General features: G+C 54.9%; 1 protein-coding gene across 1 annotated transcript in view; it reads left to right on the forward strand.

The window, feature by feature from the left end:
- Positions 1-4227: 4227 nt before the first annotated feature.
- The window catches only part of SLC5A9 (solute carrier family 5 member 9), a 22716-nt gene continuing 1489 nt past the window's right edge, over positions 4228-25454 (forward strand). The window contains exons 1-13 of the mRNA XM_081818409.1: positions 4228-4399; positions 6523-6594; positions 9548-9652; positions 9972-10136; positions 11496-11601; positions 12170-12250; positions 12564-12769; positions 12950-13085; positions 13581-13688; positions 15571-15721; positions 17354-17522; positions 19318-19533; positions 22261-22420. Of these exons, the coding sequence (XP_081674535.1) occupies positions 4244-4399; positions 6523-6594; positions 9548-9652; positions 9972-10136; positions 11496-11601; positions 12170-12250; positions 12564-12769; positions 12950-13085; positions 13581-13688; positions 15571-15721; positions 17354-17522; positions 19318-19533; positions 22261-22420 (1831 nt within the window). The 5' untranslated portion in view covers positions 4228-4243. The remainder of the gene's footprint in view (positions 4400-6522; positions 6595-9547; positions 9653-9971; positions 10137-11495; positions 11602-12169; positions 12251-12563; positions 12770-12949; positions 13086-13580; positions 13689-15570; positions 15722-17353; positions 17523-19317; positions 19534-22260; positions 22421-25454) is intronic.

The raw sequence follows: 25454 nt of genomic DNA on the forward strand, positions 1-25454 counted from the left end.
TCATCAGCCATGGCAGCTGAGAGCTAGAGCAGTGGTGGGGGCAGGGCAGAGGTGGCCAGGGAAGGAAGGGTGGCTGAGGGCTGGGGAGGCAGGAGAGGGGCCGAGGTCTCTGGAACCAGATCCAGACCCCAGCCCAGCCATCTTTGCGCCCTGCTCAGGGTTCCCACCAGAGGAAGCCAAGTGGAGCTGATTGCTCCCCCTCCTTAGACCGATCCACCTTCTGTGTTCTCTCCCCAGAGACATAGGATTAGGAGAAAAAGGACGGGCGGTATAGCACAGCTATTAGAGTGAACCAAGCCTGAATTCAAAATCCAAATAAACCGGAACCGTGGGACATCACCAATGAGCTCCTCTCCTCGCCTAACAAAATGGGAATCATGAAGCCAACCCTACAGTTAGTGTCACAATTTCGATCACATGTGGGCTGTGACCTACCCAATACTTCTGGCAAGTGCTGGCAAACTTAGTCCTTACCCCTCATTGTTCTGGAAGAGGAGGTTCATAGCAGGAAGGTTGGCTTCGAGTGGTTTTTCAGGAAGAACTTGTGAGAAGGCAGGGCGAGGCCAGCCAGAGCTACAACTGAGCCTGCTCGGGGTTCTTCCTCAGGCTGGGGTGCGGGGTGCTGGAGGAGACGGGGATACCCAGGCAGCAGCGTGACAGGTGGTTTCCTTCCACGTGGAAAACATCGATTCCACTGTGGATTCGGGGGGCCCTAGCCTACTTTGTATCATCAGCATTTCATGCCTCGTGTTCAAGATCTTGCCAATAGTGACTCATTCCCGTGGCCAAAGGCTACAGGTTCGGTCCTTTTGGGAATGGAACAATCCCAACGCTGCTCACTCGTGGCTCTGTGGCGGGGATGAGCGCTTGTAGGCCCTGGGAGTTGAAAGGAAGGACCACCAAGGGGTGGGGCACCTGCCATGGAGGATCCTGGCCTTGGCACCACGGTCGGAGCAGGGACCCCAGGGGAGAGGAAGCCGCAAAGATAGACACACTTCCAGCTCAGTAAGAACAGCCGGGACCCTCTCCTCTCCATCCTTTCTACTAGGCGCCAATCTCACCAAACCTGTTGTGCCACTTCCTCATCCTCATCCAACCCCCATCTCGGCCCCCAGAGGGATTTTCTAGAATGCCAGTCTCACCACCCCCTTCTTCTCATGCCTTCTGCCCCCACATTCTCCCTCCAGACCCTAGGCTGCAGCCCCCGCCCCTTCCACCAGTCATTCCCTGAACACACCATACCTGCTTACACTCCTGCAGAGCCCCTGTCTGCTCCTGTCACCGCCCACTGCCTCTCTCAGCCCAGCACAGTCGGTCAGAAACGCCCTCCACTCTTTAAGTGCCCACCTGGCTCCAGTTGCCGGGGACAGGAACGGGAATGAGCTACTTAGGTCCCTGGAGGGGCTCACATCTAGTAAGGCCACAGCAGTGAGATAAATGGGGGGCGGAGTGGGGGGGGGTTGGGGACCTTCCCCAGGCTAGAGGAAGAGAGAAGTTTTCTGGGAAGGGTTGGTGGAGGAGGACACAGCACAGAGGAGAACTGGAGGTGAGGGGGTGTATGGCCCTTCCAGGCACGCAGCAGCAAAGAAGTGCAAGGATTCTGACCCGAACTCTGAGGACACGAGGGAAGGAAGAGCCTCACATGAGCAGGCTGCCTGGGGGACAACCTGGACACTGTGACAGCTGTGGACAGCCTGCCAGTGAGGAGCAGGAGGATGGAGAGGCCATAGGCCCTGGGCCCTGGGCATGGCTGGATATGAGCAGCCAGCAGGAGGGTGGGGGAGGGGCAGGGCAAACACAGCCTCGGGAGGACAGGGAGGGGGCAGCTGGGCTGTCCAAGGGGACTGATATTTTGGGTGGTGACCTCCCAAGACAAGGCCATAAGTCTGGACGAAGTCGCTGGCCCCGGGATTCCAAGAAGAACTCTGGTTTCCAGAATCTTCAATGATGGCACAGCCTAAAGCCTAAGGGAGACATGGGCGGTGAACACCAGAAGTCAGGCTCCTGGGCTTCTAGTTACTGCGAACTACACACGGAATAAAGAGGATGCAGGGAGGGGGAGCCCAAAAGCAGCCTTCTCAAGTATGGCTCTTCTGTCCGCCCTAGACTGGAACCCGCCCAGTTCCATGTGTGTCCCCATGACCAGTGAGCCTTAGCCATCCCCGCTGTGGCTGTAACTCCGAGAACACAGTCTCCCTGCAGATATTACTCAGAAATTATAATGTCCCGCACCGTATGTTATTCACCTGTATCTTCATTGAAAGTTAACCACTCTCCTTGCAGGTCCCCCACCTTCCAGGGCGGGCTGCAGGACCTGCGTGTCTGGGGCAGGGGGGAAGGGGCTATTGTCAGCCGGTCCCGTGTCTCTCCATCTCCCCGCCCGCCACACCTCTGCTGCACTTGGTGTGAAGGCCTTTCCCTGTAAGCCCGCTCAGCCTCCCGGACTGGTCTCTGTTGCTCCTTCCGTGAGCTCCTCAGCTAGAAGGAAGGGCGTGGGCGAATCCTGCGTGAGCGGCTGTCTTCCCGCCAGCCTGGGAGCCACAGCACGCACACCGGTGTCCCCCCCCCCCCGCCCCCCCAGCCAGGTGCAGCGCAGGTGCGCGCCTCCTGCAAGAGCGACAGCGTGACCACATCCTCCGTCTCGGGAGCTCTCCGAGAGGATTTCCTGCATATGTGCGGCCTCGTCCTTGAATGCCAACACCTGCCTACACTGTTAAACCATTTTGGATGCAACTCTTCCTGTCTGGATTTCATAATCCACGCTAAATAGAAAAGCCATAAGGGTCGCAATGCAGTCTTTCCTCAGTGACTCTGGGCCATCAGTATGCACACGAATCCCCAGCTGCTGTGCAAGAACGCCCTCGGTTGAGAGCTGATGGAGCCTAATTTGTCGGTTCGTTCGCTCCGGGTTGGCCCGTCTTTTCTCCTCATCCTTTCTACGTTACCTGGTTGGCAGGACGCGCATGCGCTGTGCGGCCATCGGCGGCCGGGCTCCCCCGCGGCCCTGCATGGCCCGGCCCGCCTCTGGCAGCCCCACTCCCGCCGTTAAGTTGTTGTTTCTAATTTGTTGTGAGCACAAATAACGCAGCTCTGGGCAGAGCAAAACTAGACAGGCCCTGAGGGGGGATCACTCACTGATAGGTCAAACATTGGGCTTTGTGTTACAAGCTTCACAGTATCTATTTTGAAGGTTTCAAAGTTTCTCTTGCTCCCTTCCTGGCCCTCTCTGGACTCTGGGCTGCTAAAATGCCCGGCTGGCTAACCGATGGGTCTCAGGTGCATCAGAAGAGGGGCTGCGGCGGGCCCAGGCAGCTGGCTTAGGGCCAGGTAAAATGTGTGGGGAGGGGCTCAACGTCGGGCATCTGGGACGATGGGGCTGGGGGGCCAGGCGGTCTGTCCACGGTCACTCTGCAGTTCAGTGAGATGTGCTGCTGGCTCGGGAAAGCAGGCCACCCTGGTCCTGGGGTGGCTGGTCTTGCCTGGACCTAGCGTGCTGTCTGTCCTTTCCTGGACCATTCAATTATCCCAGCACCAGGCAGGTGTGAATTCTGGCCCCCCACTGTGGCTTGGAATAAACAGGTCTCTTCCCGGGCCTCAGTGTCCTATGCTGTAAAAAAGAGGAAAAGTGACACCTGGGGGTGGGGGAGTGGAGGCAGGAGCACGCAACGTGGTAGAGGCTTTGCAAGGGTCATGGCACTCTTTCCCCCTCTCCTCCCTTGTCTTCCTTCCGGGAATAAGGAAAATTGCATTGAACTCACTACTGAGAAACCTGGACTCTAGTCCCAGTTCCACCTTACTTCCCCGTGTGACCGTTCCCTCCCTGGGCCTCAGTTTCCCCTCCACATAAGCAGGAGCTTGAACAGCTCGACTTCTGAGGTCCCTCCCAGCTCCAGAATTCCAGCATTCTCCTTCTTTCCTCCTCCTCTTCCTCCTCCTGCTCCTCTCAGAGGTAGGAGTGTGCCCGTGTGTGTGTATGTGTGTGCATGTGTATGCACGTGTGTGTGCATGTACGTGTGTGTGCGTGTGTGTGTGTGTGTGTGTACTGGGGGCAGGGAAAGGGAGAGTCCTGCAGAAGATGGGGTGGCAGTTAGGAGAAAAGGGGACCAGGACTTCCCGAGCCAGTGGAGCTCAGAGCTTTCTCAGCAGCTAATGGCACTTGGGGTTGTTTAATCATTAAAGAGAAGGAACGAAGCCAGGAGCGCCTCAAAGTCCAGCCAGTGGTGAGTGACTCTAACGGAGGAGCATGGAGCTGGCAACAGTGGGGCCTGGAGCGTCAGGAAATGGGGTCAGGACTGTGATAGCTCCACGCTCAGCCCTGGGCTCCAGCGTCACCCTGCACGCCTACGACATCATGGTCCTGGTTGTCTACTTCGTCTTTGTCATCTGTGTGGGGGTCTGGGTGAGTAGTCCCAGAGGTTGGGGCCTGGCAGGGCAGGTGGGGCAGGCTCTCATCTCTGGCTGGTGGTGGAGCTGGGGGCAGAGTGGGCAGAAAGAAGGCAGATCAGGGAAGTACAGGGCTAAGATGCAGAGGCCTTCAGAAATCCATCTCTCCATCTCTTTTATAGATGGGCAGACTGAGGCCCAGAGAGGGGTGTGACTTGCCTGAGGGCACACAGCAAGCTGAGGCCGGCCCAGGCAGGAACCCCCATCTCCCAACTCCCCGTTTCTATGCATCTGCTGCCTTGGGCCCCACCCGTCCCTGGCAGCCCAATCCCCAACCCTGCCCTCCTTCCCGTACCAAGATTGCCAACTCTGTGAATGCTCCACTCTTGGCCCACCCCACCCTCCACAGGTGGGTGTCTTGGCAAGGAGTAGTGCTTTCTAACGGAGCTGGGGTTCGTGTGCTCATGGGAAGGAAGCTAGGTGAGTCCAAAGGTCCTTCTGCTCTCCATTGTTCACCAAAGCCTCAGCCCTGGGGCAAGGGGCCAGGCTCTGAGGTCAGGGAGCCTTGAGTTCAGATCCCGGCTCTGAGGTCAGGGAGCCCTGAGTTCAGATCCCGGCTCTGACAGAGCCATGGAGCCCTGGGAACATGCAAATGCTCGGTGAGCCTCCGTTTTCTCGTGTGGACAGTGAGAACGATAAAGACTGCCCCACAGAGAGGTCATGGCCCTGAGTAACATGACACATCGAAGCACCTGGCCCAGTGCCCTGCATTGCGGGCAACAATACCCGGCAGGTGTCATCACGGCCCCTTCGGGAGACAGGCCAGCCCCCTCAGATGCTGCTGGGCAGCAGTGATTCGAATCCCAGCCCGTCGTGACCCCGTTACGGTGGCAGGGTCATGAACCCTCACTGGGCCTCAGTTCCCTCAGCCGTTCAGTGGGGTGAGCAGTCCCTGCCTCCCAAGGCTGGTGTGAGGAAGAAATGGGCACACAGCTGATCACCGACTCCTGGCAGGAAAGGCACCAGCTCCTCAGTTACTTTGGACAAGTTGCTCCCTGACTCAGGCCTCAATTTCCTCATGTGTGAGAAGAATTCCTTCTGCTCATCTGGCCTGCCTGAGAGCCGGAGGTGACAGGTGAAGTTCAAGCAAAGGCTTCAGAAGCACCAGCCCCTCCCCCTCAACACACCCTAGTGACTAGGGACATTTCCTCGGGGGCAAAGAAGCCCCTTGTACATTTCTCTTTTCCCTTCTCCTTCAGGTATCTCTCCCATCTCTAGACCCAATCAGAGACCTGTTGGCTTCAGCATCTTTTTTTTTTTTTTTTAAGATTTTATTTATTTATTTGTCAGAAAGAGACAGAGAGAGCGAGCACACAAGGAGGGGGAGCGGCAGGCAGAGGGAGAAGCAGGCTCCGCACTGAGCAAGGAGCCTGATGCGGGACTCGATCCTGACCTGAGCCCAAGGCAGACGCTTAACCAACTGAGCCACCCGGGCATCCTGAGCGTTAGCATCTTAATGAAGTCTTCAAGTTTCTGCTTCCTGGCTCACCGCCCCGGCTCCCAGCCCTTGAGGCCCCAGAGGAAGTTCATTCACGTCCACTTTCCTCTTGTTCTTCAGAGGAGGGGTCTGTGCGGGCTCCTGAACAGGCTTCACAGCGTGGTCCCACTTCAGGCCTGGGCAGGAGAAGCCCCAGATGGAGCCCTCCCTCTGCCTGGGGCTGCGGGGCTTTCTGCCGTCTGGGCCCCAGTGCAGGAGTCCTGCAGAAAGGAGGGAGGGGGCGGCCTCCATGCAAGCCCGAGAATCAGATACAAATCATTTCCTGAAACGAAGTTTGGACAGAGGGAGGGCTAGGGGGACAATAACCGTATCTTGCACACACGTCCAGCACAGTGCTGTTCGCGAAGGCTTTAACCTCTGTTGGCCCACTGGCTCTTCACATCAGCCCCAGGGGACGAACAGTGAGGCCCAGAGAGAGGCTGTGTCCCTCCCAAAGGCGGGTAGAGTAAAACCAGTGAAATTGCCCATCTGGTTCTCATGGTCTGGGTCCCCCCAGCACCTGAGCCCAGGAACAGGGAGCTGAGGCGGGGCAGAGGTGGGGGAGCTCGGGAGATCCTCACCTCTCTCCCCTTCCTTGCCAGTCATCGATTCGTGCAAGCCGAGGCACCATTGGTGGCTATTTCCTGGCGGGGAGGTCCATGAGCTGGTGGCCGGTGAGTGGATCGTCCTCCCTGTCCCCTCCCACCCCTGGATCCTCATCTTGTCTTCTCTCGCCTGGACCAAGGTGGCAGCCCCCTGAGTGGGTTTCCTGGCTCTCTGGGCTCCTTCTCTGTGGCCCCCAGGCACCCCACAACCCAAGAGATCTTGCTAATGCACACCTCGGGTAAGTGCCTCCTAAGTGTGCGCCCTCAGCTGGACACTGCACCTACAGAAATAACCTAGAATGTTCCTGTCCCAGAGAAGCTCAGATTAGCTGGGCAGACAGACTCACAGACAACAGGAGGGAAGCAGAGGGGCTGTGAGTGCCTCTGGGAAGCCTCTGACCTCAGCCAGGGGAGGTAGGAAGGAGACATATCTGCTTAGTACCGTGGAGCAGTGAGGTGAGGGGGATCACAGACATCAATCCCCAGCAACCTCAGGGAATCGATCCTGACACCTTTGCAAACCCCAGTCTCTTCTATCTGCCCACGTCACTTGTTCCTCTTGGTCCTCAAAACTGATCTCCTCTTCCTGAAATAGCACAGAGGGAGGTACGCCCTGCCTGGAAATCAAATCGTGGGATTGTCAGCCCCTGTGGTGCTGAGGCCGTGACACGCCCAGTCACGCCCGGCTCACACACACGTGTGTGCATGCACTCACACACCACCAGCCACCCCTACACCCCGTCCTGGTTCTCACCACTTTCCCCACCCGCGCTGGTGACAGACTCCCTGAAGAGAAGAGGAGGTCCAGGACACTGACAGAGCTCTCTGGAAGGTTCGAGTATCTGGGACAGGAGGAGGTAGGGGCAGGGAGCTCTCACGCCTTCAGCATGATGGAATCCCCAGGAGTGCAGGGGGCGGAGGGCCTGGCAGTTCACAGGGACGGTGACACTGGGTCCCTCAACAGGAGACAGCAAGCCACTCAGAGGCCATTCTGCTCAGCTGATACGTCCCCTCCCCGCCGTCCCCCACCACAGCTCTGGAGATGAGTCAGTAGGAGGGACAAGAAGCAGGAGGGAGTACCTCTCTGGTCCATTCCGGGAGGGTGACCAGGGGCTGGCCTGGGTGCCCGCCAGTCCTGCAGAGAGCAGATCTCCCTGCTCCGTGTGAAATTCTGTGTCTCCCTGTAGGGGTGAGGAAGCAGGAGGGTGCTCCCAAGATGAGTGGGCTGTGGAGCCGGGCAGCCCCCATGGGTGGGGCCGTGAGCTGGGCTTCCTGCATTGGGGCCTCCTGCACTGCTGAAGCCTGAGCAGAACCAGCCCTGCTTAGGGGGGTCTCCGTCCCATTTGCAGCCCTGGAGCTTGCATGTCTAGGTGTCCGGGTATCTGTGACAGAAGTCCCATAGCTTTGTGCCCCTCCCTACTAGGCCAGTCCTGAGAAGTGCCTCACTCCCCTCCCTGTACCCCAAAGAGAGTGTGTGGCTGGGAAGCCAAAAGCAGAAGGAGCAACAGCATCCCCGCTCCAGAGGGGCCCGTCTGGTCCCCCTGCCAGCCCTGATGGCCGATGTCTCCTTGAGTCGTGAGCTGGGAGCCCTGCGCTGAGCGGGGCCGAGGCCCCTCCCCACTCCGAGAGCAGCCTTGGGGAGGGCCCAGTGCTCTGTGCTCTGGCTAGGTGCTCCAGCCCAGCCCCGCCAGCATCCCCAGGACCACCTGAGTGTGAGTGTGTGTGTGTGTGTGTGTGTGTGAGTGTGTGTGTGTGGCAGCAGGCTGTGGCTTCAGCAATGAGCAACGTCAGGCTGGTTGTAATCTCTGGGCCTTTATGTTCTAGGCGATCTGTTCTCTGAATGTCTCAGTACCTTTCCTTTCTTTTTACTTTCTATCGCCCAGCACCCCCAGAACAGGCAGTGGGAACAGGTGAGTCCCCACATTTTACAAGTGGAGAATCTGAGGATTTGCAAGAGGAAGTGATTTTATTAGGGTGATACAGGGAGCAAGCCCAGAGCCGAGCTCTTCCCCTCTGGCCCCGGTCGTGTCCCCAAGGCCTCGCCTCCGCCCAGGCCCCAGAGCGCCTCCCTCCGCCCCTTTCCCTGCCCAATGAAGGATCCCATCAAATAATCAAAATGACAGTAATGAGTGCTTATTAGGTGCCCAGCAATAATCATGCACTAGTTAATGGAGTCAGACAGCCAGGGTTCAAAGGTTCTGTCACTCACGAGTTCTGGAGCTCGGGCAAGCCATTTATCTGTGCCTCGGTTCCCTCCTCAGTCAAATGGGGATAATGACGGGACACCCGGCCCAGAGCTGTGGTGAGGGCTGCCTGAGGAAACCTAGAACAGCGCCCGACACTTGGCGACGCCGCTTCCGTACTAACTGTGATGTTGTCCTTCTATCAGTGTCTCTATGGCCTCAGAGTAGTTGGCTGCCTCCTGGAGAAACATGACTCAACTTGGAGGCTGGCCCAGCCTGTGTTCAGCCCCTCGGCTCCTCCCTCTGCCTGGCCTTGCCCTGGAGCCTGGAGGCACTGGGGCGGCAGGGGGCCTCCCCAATCCCTCTCGTGGGGACTTCCCCTCCTCCCCTCAGCATCCTCGTCTCTGGAGGCCCCTAGATGGATGGCCCCAGAGCAGAGCCTTCTCCTCCCTACATGACCCTGCTCTCCATGGCTTTCCCTCTTTCCCACTTGGCCACTCACTGCATGGCCTGAGGGCAGTGGCTTTGTTTTTCCCAACATTATTTCCTTCCTCTGTAAATTGAAAAGATTAATGCTCATCTCTAGAAATGTTTATGCAGATTAAGTGTATTGGTGCATATTAAATGCCTCGCACAGTGTCCGCATACAGTAGATACTGAGTAAATGTTAGGTCCATCCCTCCTCCTCTGTGCTCCCTCACATTCCCTCCTTCCTCTGATCTCAGATTTCCTGAGCCCGGCTCCTGCTCTGTCCACAGCTCCTGAAGCCCGTGGTCCTGGCTCCAGGCTGATTTGGATTAAAACTGACCCTGACCCTTGACCCCACTTGTGCCCTGCAGATTGGAGCCTCTCTGATGTCCAGCAATGTGGGCAGTGGCTTGTTCATTGGCCTGGCTGGGACAGGAGCTGCTGGAGGCCTCGCTGTGGGCGGCTTCGAATGGAACGTAAGGAAGCTGGCTGGAGGCTTCTCAGGGATAATGGAGGTCTGAAGCCCCCCTGCCCCCCATCCCAGGCTTTAGTGCTGAGGGGAACCTCGGAGGTGCCTGGGGAGGCTGCATGGTAAATACAGAACCCATTTTACAGATGAGGAAATCAAGGCCCAGAGGATGCAGAGGGACTCATCAGAGGTCACACAGCACTAAGATTAGGTCCCAGGTCCCTTGCTTCCCAGCTCAGTGCTCCCCGACATCATGATGTGGGGGAGGGGGCTGCCCCTCCATCTGCATCTAGGACATGGATACCTACTTCTCTCCACTCTCCAAGGCAACCTGGCTGCTTCTGGCCCTGGGCTGGATCTTTGTCCCCGTGTACATCGCCGCTGGCGTGGTCACAATGCCGCAGTACCTGAAGAAGCGATTCGGGGGCCAGAGGATCCAGGTGTACATGTCTGTCCTGTCTCTTATCCTCTACATCTTCACCAAGATTTCTGTGAGTACCCACTCCAGTGTGACCATCTTGTCTCTCTGAAAATGCTGAGTTTATTTTTTTTAAGAGTTTATTTATTAGAGAGAGAGAGAGAGCACGAGCAGGGCAAGGGGCAGAGGGAGAGGGAGAAGCAGACTCCCCGCTGAGCAGGGAACCTGATGCAGGACTCGATCCCAGGACCCTGGGATCATGACCTGAGCCGAAGGCAGATGCTTAACCAACTAAGACACCCAGGTGCCCAAAAATGCTGAGTTTACATCACGGCTTATTGCTGGATGTAGGGATGGATGGATGGATGGATGGATAGATAGATAGATAATAGGTAGAAAGAAGGAAGGAAGGCAGGGAGGGAGGGAGGAAGAAGGGACGAATCCACATACCTTCAATGCAAGCCCTCGCTCAGCAGTGGAGTGATCACAGATGAATGAGAAATGTCTGTTGCGTAAATGATGTCCCTCTATTCAAGGAGTTCATTATCTAGAGCACATTCATTCATTTATCTTTCCATTAATTGATTCTCCATTCAGCACCATGCACTGATTACCTAGAATGTTACAGTTAGAAAGGTCCTTGTTCTTCCTCCACTGACCTACACCCAGAAAACAAACCTAGGGCAAATGGCTTGCCCATGTCCACACAGAATGTAGCCGTAGGACTGGAACTGAAGTTTGGGTCCCGTGCCCCGGGCCAGGGGTCCTTGCACACTGTCCTGTTGTAGCCCTGGGATGGATTCATGGAACAACCGTGCAGTGGGGTCAGCAAGCAAGCACTGAAAGGGGCCAAGTCCGTGAGCTTCCGGATCAAGAGTCGGGAAAACTGTACAGCGGCTTGTCCACCAATGCTTGAAAACGAGCCCAAGTCAGCTCAGGCAAAGGACGCTCTCCAAGTCCTCTAATAAACCCGAGCATGCAGAGCGTCCGGAAGTCCTCTCACTGGGCTCCCGGCCCGGCCCGTCAGCCAGGGCCCACCTGCAGCTGCACGGGCCTCTGCTCTGCTGGGGAGCAGGCAGCGAGGCTCTGGGTGCCTGCTTTCTCTTCTCTGATCCCTGCTCCCCGCTTCACCTCCTCTGTCTTCACTCCTTCACCCCTGCCTTCAGGGCAACAGACTCTCCTATCTGCACCACCAGCTGACATTGCTCCCTGTTTCAAAGTTTCATGTGGTGCTCCTTTGCTTAACAATCCCTATGGCTCCTCAGCGTCTGCAAGGTCAAGCCCATCCTCCTCAGCACGGCACTTGAGGCTCACCCTCATCATGTGATGAGGACTGACAGCACTTGATATCGCTGAGCAGGAGGCGACATACCCTGGTGGCCACAGTGAGGGCCTCAGGTGACCTGGACTCCTGGGTCCCGGCTCTCTGCAGACTGACATCTTCTCTGGAGCTCTCTTCATCCAGATGGCCTTGGGCTGGGACCTTTACCTCTCCACGGCGATGCTGCTGGTGGTGACAGCCGTCTACACCATTGCCGGTAGGGCCGAGGACAGGTCGCATCGGGGTGCGGGCACCGGGAGCAGAGACCGAAAGACAGGGAGAGGTGGAGAGGGATGCCTAGGGATGCAACAGTGAGCAGGGGTGCAGCTAGGAGACTGTCAATAGGACTGGAGTCACCAGGGACTGCTCCAGACAAAGCCACCAGCCCTCCTTCCCCTGTGTCCCCCAGAGCACCTCTCGCAGGCCTGGGCACATGGGACCCTGGCTCGTGGCTAAGTCAGCCTGCAAAGATGGGGAATTTCCATGGTGTTGGGAGGGGAGGGAGGGAGGCTTCCCGGTGGAGCTACCAGCACAGCAGAAGAATAGCCCTGGGATGTCAAAAACAACAAGAGCTAACTGAGGCACAGTGGCCACACTCAGGGGCCGCTGGGGAGAGAAAGAGCTAGACCAGAGTGCCTGCGGCTGGGACCGGCCAGTCGGGGGAAGGCAGGCGGCCGGAACCCACCTGCTAAGAGGGCTCCCTGATGTGGCCAAGCACAGGGCAGACACCCAGAGAGGAACCCCCTGTTGGTGCCGACTGATGAGCCCTCTCCTTGGGTCTGCAGGGGGCCTCACGGCCGTGATCTACACAGATGCTCTGCAGACGGTGATCATGGTGGGGGGCGCCCTGGTCCTCATGTTTCTGGGTAAGGAAGAGACCTGAATACACCCCACCATCATGTAGAAATTGCTCTCTGATCTATCTTGGGCTTTCACCTCTGTGGTTTGATTGGAACTTTCCAGAGCATCCCACCACCCCCACCGCCAGGATGGGGTTACCAAAGAGCAGAGTTCTCACTACACCAACTAAGGGTCTGAGCCCCACATATCTCCCCCATTCCCAAGTCCCATACCAGTTCCAAGCCCCAGGGCCCCACATGGGACTGGAAGCCTGGGTAGGGGCCGGAGACCCCCAGTGGGTCTCAGGGCTGTGTCACTAACTGCCGTCTCTCTCCGCAGGCTTTCAGGAGGTAGGCTGGTACCCAGGCCTGGAGCAACGCTACAGACAGGCCATACCCAATGCCACAGTCCCCAATACCACCTGCCATCTCCCCCGGTCTGATGCCTTCCATATGCTCCGGGACCCTGTGAGCGGGGACATTCCTTGGCCAGGCCTCGTTTTCGGGCTCACAGTGCTGGCCACATGGTGCTGGTGCACGGACCAGGTGATGCCCCAGCCAGGCTTGGCCCAGCCCGTCACAACCTGGGGGTGCTCCCTGCGGGAAAACCACGCACCTAGACGCAGAGAGGGTCGGGGCTTGTTTCGGGACCACCTCAGGGCCCGCCTGTGACTGAGCTGAGCCCCACCTGACCTGAGTGGCCTGCCTCCACCCCTCCCTTTCCAGGTCATTGTGCAGAGGTCTCTCTCTGCCAAGAATCTGTCCCATGCCAAGGGGGGCTCCGTGCTGGGGGGCTACCTGAAGATCCTGCCCATGTTCTTCATCGTCATGCCCGGCATGATCAGCCGGGCCCTGTACCCAGGTCGGAGCTGGACGATGCTGCGCTGGCGGTGGGGGCGAGGGGTGGGGAGGGGGTGCCCCGTGCTGTTTCTATTAAGATACATATGCGTGAGGCTTTGTGGGCCAAACATGCAATAAGTATTTCAGAAGAAGAAATTGTATCTAAATGTCATTTTAAAATCCTATGCTCCCTTTATAAGGGAAAGACCAAAGAAGGCATTCTTGGTACCTTCCAAGGATTTTTGCCTTTTAGCAAGATATAAGGCCTAAAACCCCCAGGAGTCTGTCAGGCTTTGCAGGGTAGTATGTGGTCAAGAGATTTACTGGAGACGGCTAAATCGGGTACCCAGACATCTGCCTGCCCCTTGACCCTCTGGCTCCTGCAAGAGATGCTGGTTCCTGCCAGAGTCACCAGGATACACTTCCTGCAGTTTTTTTCCTGTTGGAAAGCAAATATTGGGCCAACCCAAGGAGGCACAGGAAGACTCGGCTCTGATGGCCATCACTTCTTCTATAGATGAGGTGGGCTGTGTAGACCCTGACGTTTGCCAAAGAATCTGCGGGGCCCGAGTGGGCTGCTCCAACATCGCCTACCCCAAGCTGGTCATAGCCCTCATGCCCGTCGGTGAGTCCTGTCTCCCCACGCCACCCTTCACGCCGTCCCCCGGCTTCCTCCAATCCCCGCTGCCCAGGAGGGGTTGCATTAACGGTGGGCATGGACAGGAATAGGGAATAAGAACCTTCACCTCCACACCTCCTTCCCCCAACACACGCGAGCATACACACACACACGTGCATGCGCGCGTGCACACACACACATTCTCACAAGTGTCTATAAAGCACCCACTCTGGCTTTAATTGTGGAGATGCAGGGATGAAAGGCAGGCCCGAGCTCGGGCTTCATGCCATCCCCAGGACACCTGGGCTCACTGAGGACACAATGCTACGTCACCAGTGTGGGGACACAGTGGGGCTGAGGGAGCCCTAAGGAGACACCCGACCTGGCCCAGGGGAACATTGGAGAAGGTTTCCCAGAGGAGAGGAAATGGAGCTGAATCCCAAGGAACATCTTAGGCAGACGAAGCCAGCTGCAGGTGGGAAATGTCATTCGGGGAGGAGGAACTATGTGTGCGAAGGCTGAGGGCTGACAGAGAGCAGGGTCTGAAGCAGCCCTGCGGGACTCACCTGCAGAGGAATGGACCACAGTGGTGGAGAGGAGGCCGTGGTCACACCTCACCGTGGAGCAGAGCCTTTCCTCTGGGTTTTAGGCCAGAGCATATGAGGGGATTTGAGCTTCTGAAGGACCAGTGTGATGGAGGGTTCACTTTGCAGGAGGCAGAGGGATGGGGTGCTGGTGGCCGGGCCAGGTCTGTGGCTTCAGGGGTGGACAGAAGGGGTTTAAAAGATCTTCGTGAGGTAGAGGTGGCAGGATTTGGTGACTGATTACATTTGAGGGAGGAGAAAGACAGAGGGATCTAGAGAGGGCTCCCAGGTCCTGGGTTTACAATGATATTGAGAGTGGGGACATAGGGAAAAACCCAGGTTTATGAGGGAAGTCCTTAATTTGAGCTCTCCTCTCCCTCCAGTAGAACAAGAAATGAATCAAAGAAATAGTAGAGATGGTGGGAGGCCCGGCTAGGACAGGCCGTCCACAGTGGGGGCTGAATGAGGGAGGTGGGAAGGAAGGGCAGCAGAGGAGGGGGCCTAGGATAACTGAGTGTCTGCTATGGAGATTGGAGTTTGCTAACCAAAGGAAGCAACAGAAGGCCCCGGAGGAAGGTGCTGGCCTAGGTTTGTTTGGAACGCCTTGAATCTTTCAGGGAGACCTCCAGGAGGTGATTAAATACTTGGACTGGGAGGAAAGAGGGCCGAGGTAGGGCTGACAGAGAGTGGTCTCCCCAGGGACACATGAGTGGTTGTTTCTAGAAGCTTGATCATTAGAGTCATAGAGACCTCAGATATCAGTGGGTTCCATCCTCCCCTGCTATGCAGGGGGAGAATAGGTCCAGAAAGGAAGGAACTAGTTTAAAGATCACACAGCTAGTTGCTTGCAGAACCAGGAAACAAACCCAGGCCTTCTGCCTCCCAGGCCGGGGCCTTAACCTGGCACCACCGTGTCCATGAAAAGGCACACAGACTGAAAACACTCCATTCTTAACAGGCACCCTCCTCCCCACCAGGGGCCCCTAACCAAGTGTCTACAAGCTCTGAAGCCCAGACTGAGGAGTCAAAACTGCAGGGTCACCTAGGCCCACCGCTCTTAGTGATGCAGATGAGGAGGCTGGGCCTGGACAGGGGCAGGGCAGGGGACTCACTCAGGGCCGTGGCGCTTATCCAGAAGCGGGCCTCCCGGTCTCCCGGATTCCTCATCCGCACAGGTGGGAACCTCATGCAATAGCATCCCCACCCCCATAGCCCTGGCTCTGCTGGACTCTGTAGCCTCCGTGGCCCCTGGCAGAGCTGGCCTTCCCAGGCCGGCTGCCCATGGAGACCTCGCCTCTCCCCAGGTCTGCGGGGCCTGATGATCGCCGTGATCCTGGCCGCCCTCATGAGCTCACTCACCTCCATCTTCAACAGCAGCGGCACCTTGTTTGCCATCGACGTGTGGCTGCGCCTCCGAAGGAAGGCTACAGAGCAGGAGCTGATGGTGGTGGGCAGGTGCGCTGGCCCCTCCTTCTGGAGCACCCCTTCCCTGCAGGCAGAACCCCTCTCCCCTCTCCTCCTTGTCCTGGGCTGCCCTGGGGGTGGGCAGGGGGCGGGGGATGAGGTGGGGTCTGGGCCCGGCCTGGCAGTCAGAGCACCTGGTTCTAGCACCAACTTCCTACATGACCTCAGGTGAGTCCCTTCCCAACTCTGGACATTCCTCTGCTTCCAGAATAAGGAGAAAAAAAAAAAAGTCTCTTCCCGGTCTGTTCAACTTTCTCTTTCTCTGATTAACAGAGTAAGTGAGAGAAGCTGACAAAGCATTTAAGAAAGGGAAGGTGAACTGTATGGGGGGGCGGGTAGTTAGCAAGCAGCTCACCCCCAGGAGCTTTAGATCAGCCCAGCCTTTATCCCAGGAAAACAGAAAGCCTGTTAATTTACTCCATCAGACTCACCCTGAGCATCCCCCTTGCATCACAGCTTGTGCGGGGGACACCGGGGCGCCTGGTACTAGCCTGCCCTGAGGGCTGCTCCTGGCAACAGGAGCGCAGGTAATGCAGCGTGGGGCTGCCTCAGCCGGGAAGTTTGCAGGAAGGCTGTCTCCAGTGGACGCAGAGCCTTGAACGGCAAGCTGGAGAACTTGAACTTTATCTCCTTGGTTTTGATTTTGTGCTTTTCAAAGTATCACTTGGTGGCTTATTTTCTTTTTCTCCCTAGGCTTGTAGTTTACACTGGGTTAAGGGGCACTTTCCGAACTCTTTGCTTCATAATTTAAGGCTCCGTGACTCAGCTGTCTGGACTAACACGCAGGGCCTGAGCATTTAAGGATCTGGGAGGGGAGGGATGAGCAGCTACCACTTGGGTACTACCACCCAAGTGGTAGCTGCCTCTCTAGTGGGGCCTGATGGGGAAAATGTGGGAGGGAGAGGAGAGGTGAGGACAAGTGCGCAGAGGCATTTCCAAAGACCGCTCCTTCGTTCTTGTACTCAGCGGGTTCCACGGCCATTTATTTCATCCATCAGTGGGATTTGAGCACCATCTCCTGGCCATGTGCATTATTGCATCCAAGAAAAGTTTTCAACTTGTTCACACAAAATCATAAGAGAGTGCTTTAGGGTACTTGGGCCTGAGCCAGGATCAGTTGAGGGGCAGTCAGGAGGACAAGGTGGGGTCCCCACTCTGAGCTAAATGCCAATGTAAGGGAGCAGTGGGTTAGAACTGGAGGAGCACAAAGAAGGAAAAGTCTCTGGAACTAAAGCCATCCCAGAGAAGGGGGCTGTCCTGCACGGGTTTGGGATGCAAAAGAGAAGAAAGGGCATCCAAGCCAAGACCAGAGGCCATTTACTGAAGTGGGGGGTGTTGTAAAAAGTATGGCTTTCTCCCTGAAGAGCAGGTGGCCTACATGACCTCACAGACCCCAATTCAAAAATCCTGGGTTTGTTGGATTCTGGAATTCTGCTATTCTGGGATTTTAGAGGCCTAAATTTCTGGAATCTTAGCATTTCCAGTCTCCTAGCATTCTCTGATTCAGTGACCATGCATTCCTTTCCCTTTTCCCTTCCCGGTTTCTGTGTCCCCCCTTTGCCCCCCACCCCATGCCAATGCCACCCTGAGCGTTCCTCACAGTGCCCTGTGCCCTCCTTACAGAGTGTTTGTGGTGTTCCTGGTTGTCATCAGCATCCTCTGGATCCCCATCATCCAAAGCTCCAACAGCGGGCAGCTCTTCGACTACATCCAGTCTGTCACCAGCTACCTGGCCCCGCCTATCACCGCCCTCTTCCTGCTGGCCATTTTCTGCAAGAGGGTCACAGAGCCTGTGAGTGCAACAGGGCCCCTGTCTCTCCCTGTACACCCGAGGGTCAGGAGGTCCGGTCTGTCTGTAGCCTGGTGTCTCTCTGGGACATATCAGACACACACACTGCCTCCTTTAGGCTTCCGTCTCCCCATCCATAGCGTCGGGTTTTGATTCATTCATTCACTTGACAAACATTCATTGATCCTATTATGGAAGCTTCTAGATGCAATGGTTTACGAGGTTCATGTAGGTCCACCATCACTGGGCCAGATGGGAGGAAAGATGACTCAATAAGAAATAAGAATAAAGTCTAATGGCTGCTGTGAGAGTGGGGGTCAGGGGTACCTAACCCATGGGATGCCTGGGAGGGGGCCAGGGAAGCCTTCCTGGAGGAAGTGACATCTGATCCTAGACTGGATTAATGGGGAAGAGAAGAATGTTCCTGACACGTTGAAGTGTGTGTAAAAGGCCAGGACAGACGGGAGGATCTCTGGGGTCTGTTCCCTCTCTAACCCCGTAAGGTTCTGTATGTAGGCAAAATACCAGCCACAGATGACCCCGCACATGCTTCATTCACACAACTGCTAAAAGGCCTGGGAGGAGCTAGAGGTTCCAGGACCATTGCCTTGGTTACCCCCAGGAGAGCCTAGAAAAGAGGGGCCCGATTCTGCCGGCTGTGCTTTGGGGGCTAAAGGATGTCATGGACACAACTCCGCAGGGGCCACAGGAGAGCTCAAAGTCATTGCAAAGGACATCTCAGAAGCCCCTTTCCCCAGGGAGTACCCAGGCCACTTGTCGACTGTTTCTGGACGTCTAACCTCCCTGCTGATCACGATGGTGCACAGCATGGCTCAGCTCGGCTGAATTCTGGGTGTTTATGCTCATTCCAGAATTTTTTTTTTAAGATTTTATTTATTTATTTGACAGAGGGAGACAAAGTGAAAGAAGGAACACAAGCAGGGGGAGTGGGAGAGGGAGAAGCAGGCCTCCCGCGGAGCGGGGAGCCCGATGAGGGGCTCGATCCCAGGACCCTGGGATCATGACCTGAGCCAAAGGCAGATGCTTAATGACTGAGCCACCCAGGCACCCCTCATTCCAGAATTCTTGGTATCAGGATCGGCATCTCATTTTTGAAAATACGAGCCCTCTGACCCTCACATACAGGGAACAGGTATAGGTTTGGGTCAAGTGGTGTTATAAACAAGATGGGGGAGGTGCCAGAGCTTGGCTTTGCTTTGCTTTGTTTCTCTTTCTTCTTTCTTTCTCTTTCTTTCTTTCTTTCTTTCTTTCTTTCTTTCTTTCTTTCTTTCTTTTTCTTTCTTTCTTTTTCTTCTTTCTTTCTTTCTTCTTCTTTCTTTCTTTCTTTCTTTCTTCTTTCTTTCTTTCTTTCTTTCTTTCTTTCTTTCTTTCTTTCTTTCTAGAAGAGCTCTATTCTGATTTTTTGTTTATTATAACGGAAAATCAGGATGGGGGATCCTGGTTTTCCCTGCTCATTACAAAAGCATATTCCATTCTAGTTGAATACTAAGCATCTATACTTAGTATATACTAATTTCTCTTACCATTGCGCATGAGAAAACTCCAAGCCAGTGAGGTTGAGTCACTATTTCAATCATTCTGGAACAGAGCCAGGATCCAAATTCTCGTCTATCTGATTCTGGAGCCTGTGCCCTCCCCGGGGCACCACTCTGCCTGCCTTTAAGTTCAGACAAAGCCTCAGCATTAACAGGGAGCTCGCTACGGTGGGCCTGCAAACACTGTAACAGACCGTGGCTTAGGCTTGCTCGGGCCTCCCATGTCTACCCTCTCTCCACAGGGAGCCTTCTGGGGCCTCATCTTTGGCCTGGTTGTGGGGCTTCTGCGCATGATCCTGGAGTTCTCATACCCCGTGCCAGCCTGTGGGGAGGTGGACCAGAGGCCGGCCGTGCTGAAGGACTTCCACTACCTCTACTTTGCCCTCCTGCTCTGTGGGCTCACTGCTGTTGTCATCGTCTCCATCAGCCTCTGTACCACTCCCATCCCGGAGGAAAAGGCAAGTGGAGTGCTTGCGCTGGGGCTCCTCAAAATGCTGTCCCTACCCCCGGGGCCTGGGATTCGACCCCTGAATTTCATTCCAGCGGGTTGTCTCCTCTGTGGCCATACACACGTCCTTGGGAACGGGGAGCTCACTGGATTATTCAATCCCAGGTGAAAAGTAATTCATTCAATTGGAAAATTACTCCAGGAGCACCTCGTGTGCCAGGCACTGTGCTAGGGTTACAAAGACGAATGGGCCCTGCCAGCGACTTTTGGGGACAGACACCAACGCCAACAGTTAGTCTACCACGAGAAAGTGCAGAAGGACCAAGCTCAAAGGGAGGGGCTGAGCACCGGGGCTGGGGGCAGTCACCCTTGCGGGGCTGCAGAGGGTTCCCCGACAAGGTCACTTGGAGCTGGCCCTAGAAGAAGGAGGAAGGATTCGTTGGCCAGTCAAGAAACAGGTAGATGAGAAAAAACACAGAGTCTCCCAGAGCAAGCGCTCCCCTCTCACATGCTGACAGATTTTCCAGTCCTCAGTCATGGAAGCTGTCTTTTGAAACCTTTCATCTTTACATCATGGGCGGTCATGACACGGCCCCGCCATCTGTGGGGCTTCAACAACTGAAGTTTATTTTCTCACAGTTCTGGAGGCAAGAAGTCTGAGATCAAGGTGTTGGCAGAGTTCTTTCCGCCGAGGCCCCCCTCCTTGGCTTGCAGATGTCTGTCTTCGCCTCTCTGTCATCACCCCATCTTCCCCTGAGTGTCTGTGTCCTAATCTCCTCTTCTTAAAAGGACGCCAGTTGTATTGGATTAGGGTCACTCTAATGTCCTCATTTAACCTTAATGACCACTTTAAAGGCCTTATCTGCACATACAGTCACATTCTGAAGTCCTGGAGGGGTTAGAATTCAGCCCATAATAGAGCCCATGCCAGAAACTAGTCCCTGAAACATTGGGTGGAAGGCATTACTAACATCCCTTATCTGTATGGTGCTGGAGAGTTTGCAAAACCACTTTAGACCCTTGATGTCACTAATTCCTCCTACAAACAGAGGAGCCAAGAGAGGCGGGTCTCTCTGGTGGCTCACTCCAGAAGTGATCTCTCCCCACTGCTTGAATCTTCAGCTTCTCCGTTGTCTGCTGCCTCACTCCCACACAGAAGTGTCTCCCACTCGAAACCCCCTCCCCGGACCCCGGCCCTCCCTAGGTACGCTGCCTCCCGCTGGGCTCCTCAACAGCCGACTTTGCAGGGTGATCACTCGCAGCCTTCACTTCCCACCTCTTGTCTCCTTCTCATCCAGTCTGGCTGATGTCCCCCCTTCCCCCGAAATTGCTCTCACCAAGACCCCAATAACCTTCTTGTTGCTAGAAATTAACGATCATTCCCCCATCTTCGTCCTCAGTGAGTTCTGAGGAGAACCAGCCACCACGGACCACTTCCTGCGTCCTGAAGATCTCTCTTCTGCTCACGTCCATGACACATGCCCCTCCAGTTTGGTTTTCAGTGTCCCTTAGGGTCCCACTTATGACCTAAAACCCTTCTCACCCCACACTGTCACTGAGCTGTCCTATCCATACCCGGGAACTCAAGAATCCTCTACAGGAAGATGAAACTCCATTCTCTCTCTCTCGCCCAAGATTCAAACCCAAATCCAGCTGCCTCCCATGACATAGACACCACCCATACACGGCTAATGACACATTGTGTAAGTATGAAGTCACATTTGCTAAGAGGTACTTTCAAGTGGAGAAGCAGTCCGGGCTCTCCTGAGACCGTACAAAGACGTAGCTGGAAGCCAGCGGAAGGGTCCTGGAGGATGGTCGCTCATCCTGGGCTGCTGGACGTGCCTGTAGGAATTTGGGCTGCTGGACGTGCCTATAGGAATTTGGCGGCAGGGCAGGGTTTACCTGGGCCAATATGTAACCAAGAGCTGCTGGGCCAGGAAAAGAGTTTTTTGGAAAGGAGACAGTACAGAGCTCAGATAGTCCTGGTTGGGTCCAACCAACTTCAGCTAGAGAACTTGCTGGATTTTCTGCTGCGCCACCAAAAAGGGAGAAGAGAGAAAGCTACCAGGGCTGTCCAGGGGATGCGGGCTTGCTGCTCCGTCCCTGGACAGAGACGTCCCTGCCACTCTGTGGCAGCAGGCTCTGCAGGTACTCTGTAGGCAGACTCTTCGAGCTCGTCCGCCACCTACCTGATGGTCCAAGGCAGGAACCTAAGAGCCATGTTCGCTGCTCCCTCACCCAAAGACCACCCCGTTCTCCTCCCCCAGATGCTCTGTATTTCTTGCTCTGCTGTTCCAACAGCCTACAGCCTGAATCCCTTCAATTCACTCCGAGAGATCTTTCTAAATCCCACAACTTAGAGTCTCTTCCTTTTGTCTAAAGTCTGCAGGGCCTCTCCGTTGCCTATGAGTTTCTTTTTAAGAGTATCAGCTCCACAACCCTACCTTGGAAGCCTTCTGTCATGGGGCACCTGCCTCCCTGTCTGGCTTCTTTCTTCCCAGGCTATGAGCGTGGAGCCTGGAGCAAGTGCTCAGGGGGAGCAGGTGCTCAGGGGGCGCAGCTTTTCAAAGGAAAGGGCATTCGGGCTGAGAGCCAGGCATCCTGACTCGGTCCTGTGCCTGTTCCTTATGCTCCTCACTGCTCTGCCGGCCTCCTGTGAAGGGGAGTCCTCTTGTTCCACAGTAAGACTACGCCCAAGGGTATCCAAGTCAAGCAGTATTTTCTTTCCCTCCAGCTTGCTCGCCTGACGTGGTGGACACGGAACGGTCCCCACCCTGAGCTGGAGAAGGAGGCCCCGGAGGGCACGCCTGGGACATCAGAGATGCCATCTGGGGTGAGCCCTCCAGGAGGTGGAGGGAGAGAGAGCTCCAACCAGGGCCAGGACCAGCATGGAGGTAGGCTGGGGGCATGCTGGGGGGCACACATCACAGAGGAGTAATGGGGATGCCATGTCATGGGGCCCCAGAGACCCTCCTTTGGGGTTCCCTGGGGATGGGGTCTCTGAGGGATGCCAAAAAAAATGACCATTCCTCCCTTCCCGCATGGCTATTAAACTATTTGAGAAATAAGACAAATAAGGAAGGCAGATAGGAGCCAAAATATAGGTAGAAAGATTTTGTTTGTATCTGTGGGGAGGTGCGTTTCCTTACGGTGAAGCCCGGAGTTAGACAGAGGTGCCCATCAGCCTCCTACCCCTGTGAGCCCAACATTGACAAGGAGGAGGGAGGGACACAACCAAGCATGCCCCCTCCATGCTTCCCAAATCTACCAGGAGGGGAGTCCCCTCTCTTCCCCTGGGTTGAATGAGTCTAAGGGCAGAAAAATCAAAGAGTGTTACGCTGAGTTCCCTCCAGATGGAAGGAAACATGAGGCACATCAAAGAAACTGGCCCCACTTTATTATTTACTTATTTCCCATGGGGCTTAAAAATTCTGCCTAATTCTGTCCCTCACAGGATAAGAGCAGCCCTGGGTCCATACAGTTCTGTCCATCTTCATAAGGTTCCTCCAGCCTGACAGCCGTTCCTATAGGTATCGTCCTTGAGCTGCTGATGGGCCATATACGTTTTGCCTCGTAGAGGTTCTTACATGTGTTAGAATAGTACCTTAGTGAGATGTACTCCAAGGTCACACAGTCTCTAAAGTTGAAAATTGGCATAAGACATGATATTGCTGCTTTAGACATAATGCAACTATAACCTTCCTACAGCGTGGTTAAATAACCATGTTAGAATAGTCTGATATAATGACATTATAGAGATTTCCTAAATTATAAAATTCCTAAGGGAAAATTATAGTCAAAAAAGTTAAATCAGGTTGCAAGTTAAAGCCCCAAATCAATTTCTCTTGCCCTCAGGAATTAATAACTTAATGACATTTAAGTCCTAAATTTACTTCCTGCCTCAGAGGGAACCCCACCACCTGGGTGGAGTTGGGGTGCCTTTGTCAGCTGCCTTCTCCTTCAGGGCCTCAACAATGTCTTAGTTCCATTCCCAGCCTCTGGTGTCCACACCTTTAATAACTCATGTAAGTCAAGAGCATAGGTAAGATCGTCAAAGTGCCGTTGTCGGACCTGAACAGGTCCCTCATCTTTGCCAGGTTCGCGGGGTGGGGGGACAGCTTTTGCTCCCCCGAGGCCTGAGAAATTGCCCACCTTTCCTGACTCCCTCCACTTTGCTAAGGCCCTGCCTAGAGAAGCAGCCAGGTGCCTAGAGTTAATGACATCATAAGCTCCAGCATCCCACCAAGATCGAACACTCCCATCTTCTTGCCCCAGCTGCAGCAGTTAAAAGCCAGTGGTCCACTATAAAAAGCTATGCGTAATGGAGAATGTAACCCTTTACAAAATTCCAAGGTCAAAACCCACATAGGCTGACTTCAGAAAGCACCACTAAAGCTCAAAGTCAACATCCTCCCCTGCCCCCTTGTCTAATCAGTTGCCCCAATACTTCCAGTGTGTTTTGCTTTGCACAATGTGACCCCTTGTCTCTTTTTCAAGCTTTGTGGTCCATGCACCAGATGGGGTCTCAAAACAGTTTCTCCCCCCATCATGGCAAGAACCAGGTCTTGCCCCTATAAAATGTATGGCAGGGAGGAATCGCAGGCCCTTCTAGGGAGGTAGATCCAAGAGAAGAAAGGGATGGGGAGAAGCTAGGAAGGTAGCTTCAGTGGGAGGAGAAAGGGCACCACTCGCGCTGTCCTGGCGGAACCCCAGCATGAGACAGATGGACAAGATCGATCGTTGAGGCTTTCCCTGGCTGGCCCCGTGCCGCAGGGCAGGCAGGGCCTGTCCCTTGAGAAGCAGAGAAACATCTGCTCCCTGTGGGGGGCTTTCTCCCCACAAGACGAAGGAGCACTTCCCACTCCTACAAGGCAGCCTCTGGAATCCCCCTCTCAAAAGGCCCACAGGCAGATGAAATCTCATCCGTGTTGTCCTCAGGTTAAACAGCAAAATGACAGTGTAGTTTTGTGTCCTAAAAAGAAAAAAAAAAAAAGAAAAAAATTTCAAGGACAGCCATATAGATCTGAAAGAAGTGTACACATCCAGGTTGTAGACTGACTTAGATGGACTGGATCACCAATAACCACCTAGTGACTTCTGAGCCTCGGAATTGGCATGTGACGCCCTGTGCATCATCTGCTTCTGAGCGCAGCCCTGAGAATCAGAAGAGAGTTCTTGGATAGGCTTGTAAAATACTAAGACCTAGTACACTTGAAATGCCACATGCCTGGTATTGCTTAGTGCAGCCTTGTCGCTGTGTGACCTCAAGCAGGTCCCTTCCTTTCTCTGAGCCTTTCCCCTCCTGGATAAGGAGGGAGCAGGACCAGATGGTCTCTTGATGGGACCAGAGATTGCACTCTGTCGTCACATTGAGCTTACCAGGTACCAAGTTCCAAAGTCATTAAGATGATAAAGCATTTCCAGTGGGTTCTGTCCAACCTCAATGAAATATTAATTTTATTTTAATATGCTGTCTGCTAATGCAAAAAACCCCCAACTTTAAAAATACTTTATGACTTCCTTTAAGCTTAGTTTTCAAAGAACTGAGCTACCCTTTAACCTCAAAACAGCCCCATCCTGGTGCTGGGGAGCCAGGTCCGCACAGGCTCAGTCTCATGCATGTTTAGAACCTTATAGTCCCCAGAGCCTCTCCCTGCTGCTCCAGCATGGGTCACTTTTCAAAATCCTAGCAAATGTCCATTCTCACCTGATGCTCAAAGCAACCTGGAGAAGAACCGAGCATCACGGTTAACCTGTTTGAGAGAGAAGCTGCAGCTCGGAGAAGCCGAGTGGGTGACTTGCACAGGACCTCAGGCAGGCCAGCACGGAGCGGGAAAGTGGTTCCCAGCCGTCCTGGGAAAGATCGCGCCCCGCTCCATCCTTGTGCTCTGAATTAGGATGAGCCTCATCATCCTCACCCCGTCCCCA

This window comes from Leptonychotes weddellii, chromosome 4, assembly GCF_054177405.1.
Source record: "Leptonychotes weddellii isolate Sample4059 chromosome 4, ASM5417740v2, whole genome shotgun sequence".
Classification (NCBI taxonomy): Eukaryota; Metazoa; Chordata; class Mammalia; order Carnivora; family Phocidae; genus Leptonychotes; species Leptonychotes weddellii.